Source organism: the organism of the source record quoted next (genome assembly GCF_019968985.1).
Source record: "MAG: Porospora cf. gigantea B chromosome Unknown PgB_NODE_2979_length_2960_cov_203.677, whole genome shotgun sequence".
Classification (NCBI taxonomy): domain Eukaryota; phylum Apicomplexa; class Conoidasida; order Eugregarinorida; family Porosporidae; genus Porospora; species Porospora cf. gigantea B.
In genome coordinates, this window is record NW_027178899.1 from 1 (window position 1) to 2,753 (window position 2,753).

The window sequence follows — 2,753 nt, forward strand, 5'->3', positions numbered from 1 at the left end:
ATCTCGCGGGCCTTGATGCTGACAACGGAGGACATGTGGATAATATGCACGTGATTTTCTGAAGTGAAGCTACATGAGTTGTGGGGTACGCTGCTCTGTTCCGTCGTAGTTTATGGTGCTGAGGTGACTGGGAGGGCTAAGATCACGGATGTCAGAAATACACTCCCCGTGTTACTACCGCATCAGTCTCGGATTAACCAGTCGAGTCAAATCACAAAAGTATGGTCGCGGAGACATGGAATCAGTTTGACCGCGAGTGTTGGTTGTTACAGTGGATCCAGACCTCAAGACCTTGCAGTGATACAGTTCATAAGAGCGTTCTGTCAGGGTTGCACCTGCACAGCCATCTCGGCTAGCGCGTCGAGTTCTTCGGAATCCTCGTCGTATGGCCACGCCTGGGCGCCTGTGTTAGAGGCAGATCTCTCGTGAAGCTCCAGCTCGCGTGGCACGGACCCTGTGTGAGTGTTCCGCAACAACCTCCTGGCGCACCATATGCAGACGCCGATCAAGAATAGACCCGACGCAATGCTTGCCAGGAGATATGTCCCAGAGAGGCCGTTCTGCTCGAGACTCGACCGGAAAGGTACAGGGTTGTCGAAGTAGGCCAGGTTCTTCAGAAGGTTGTCGATTCCGTTGTCGTCCTTCTGCCCAACGGTGGCGAGTGAACTCAGAGGTGAGGCTTCCACATGCACAGCCTTGTGGTTCCGCAGTGTGCCCCCAAGCCTGGACCGCGCGAGATACAGAGGGCAGTTGGCATGGGCCAAACCAATCTGATTATTATCTCGGTCAAAGATAATGTCGTTGTTCTTCAAAAATGACATTCCAAGTACGGTTTCAGAGGAGTAGTTGTTATCGATGGCGACACACCACCTCGCTGCTGAGCCCTTGGAGTAAAAGTATGAGCGTGGTCGCCAGAGGAATTGAGTGCCATCGGCAAAAACTACCTCCAAATGAGGAAACAGCCGGTCCAGCTCCTCCACGGCGACGTCGTACGTCTTGGCCGAGGTAACGTAGCATGTCTTTGACAGGTTAAAACCTGGATGACACCCCGGCACACTGCGACAAACCTCAGCCAACCGCTCAAAAAACGCGCTGTAGCTGTGTGGGGGGATGTAACTATACGTCGTGCCGCTGTCGACTATCGCACGCTTCATCCGCCCACTGACGATCTCGCCGTTCACAGAAATGGACTGTACGTCCACCTGGTAGGCCTGGTGCGACGTGACTTTCGTCCAGGCGATCGGAGCCGTGTGCAAGGCCGCGTCGTACCCCCCTACGCTCATAAGGCCACCGTCGTCAGACAGACAGATGGACACCACTCGTGTGTTGACGTCGGGGTCCTGGAACAAGGCGTCTATCGCCGAGGCCTGCTTTCCATCCTTGGGAAATGCGATGCCCATGATACCGCTAGCCTTCTGCGTCGTGAATAAATTGGTTTCCTTCGTGTGGCAGCCTACGTAATCGTAGCGGACCATGTTCACATCGGACCCCGGGTCCAGGCGCTCAGGTTTGTTCAGTCCGATATACTCGCTGATGTAGTGCCCGAAGAGACTTGATCCTTCGCTGTAGTTCTGCGAGTATGAACAGTGATTCACACCGTCGGCAAGGGTGCACTTGTTGCTGAAGCACCGTTTGTCATCGCACTTAAGCCATTCGCTCGACGAGGAGTCACCTATTTGAAACGGTACGTCGATGTGCTTGCCGCAGTGCACACACGTACTGCAAGTGAAAGCGAGGATGGATGATCCTGAGTCAACAATAACGGATTGAATTTGTGGCGGAGTCCCCACCAAAAGATCTGCAAAGTAGTATGCAAACTCGTGGATCGAGCCGAACACGGGTGTTCGGTGCAGAACCGCCGATTCGCTCAGGCGGCGGCCAGGAATGATTCCAACTGCGGGACTGCTCGGGTCGCGGTCAGCGCTAGCCATTGCTATCATCAGAAGAGTCAATAACCTCATCAGGGATTTAACGTGTTTCATTCCCACAAAAAACATGCGTTTAATCATCAATAAGTTCAATCATCTCACAGTCGAGAGGACTTTCCATTACCTCACATGGCTACCGTTGTTCCTGTTGTGACTTTTGAGGAAGCACGAACACGTAGGTCGCCCAAGCCAAAGGGCGCAGGTCACCATTCGAGTCGCGCGTGGTTGAATGTCAGGAACTTGTTTTCCCCTGAAGTGTCGAAGGATTCGCCACGGGTCAATATTGTTGTTGGCTCCCTTGAGGATCTACCCAAAAGCTGCTTGAAGAGACCTGTGGGCGCACCATCTGTCGCTAGTGATTCCACCACTGCTGAGATCGAATTGCGGCCGAGAAAAGTTCGGTTTCGCAAGGGGTTCGTTACTGCGATTTACAACTACCCTACCGATCTCGAGAAGGATCTAGAGAGCCTGAGGCACGTAAAATATGCTAGCGCCAAGTACGCCAAGCTTTGTCGCGAGCGACGACAGCAACAACAGCGTGGTGCCTACACCCCATCCTTCTAACGGACATCGCTACCACTTCTCACAAGACGATACCGACCACCATTTTCCCGTGTGTGGTAGATTCACTCGAGTTCTGAGGTTTTCTTTTCTTGGGACGAGAGCACAGGGCGGAGTTTTCCGAGATTTCTCTTTCCGTCCCTGGCGAATCGCAAAGTCGGCTTGTGTTTTATAACTTAAGACAATATACAAGACTAGATATCTTCTCACATTATAAGTAAAGACATTCAAGAAGGACCAGTCTGATTATCTTCTCACATTATA

General features: G+C 52.3%; 2 protein-coding genes across 3 annotated transcripts; one reads left to right on the forward strand and one right to left on the reverse strand.

The window, feature by feature from the left end:
- Positions 1-323: 323 nt before the first annotated feature.
- On the reverse strand, positions 324-2,009 carry KVP17_000898 (uncharacterized protein; the record flags this gene model as incomplete). Of its 2 annotated transcripts, none has more annotated exons than XM_068515786.1 (1): positions 324-2,009. In XM_068515786.1, one exon carries the CDS (start codon positions 2,007-2,009, stop codon positions 324-326), a length of 1,686 nt encoding a protein of 561 aa, XP_068375742.1. The 2 variants fall into 2 exon arrangements, with proteins under 2 accessions (XP_068375742.1, XP_068375741.1); XM_068515785.1 differs by having other exon boundaries at positions 324-1,961.
- A 48-nt stretch (positions 2,010-2,057) lies between these two features.
- Positions 2,058-2,492, forward strand: KVP17_000897 (uncharacterized protein; the record flags this gene model as incomplete). The annotated part of the gene is made up of 1 exon (XM_068515784.1): positions 2,058-2,492. The coding sequence occupies one exon, from the start codon at positions 2,058-2,060 to the stop codon at positions 2,490-2,492; it is 435 nt and encodes a 144-aa protein (XP_068375740.1).
- Positions 2,493-2,753: the final 261 nt, after the last annotated feature.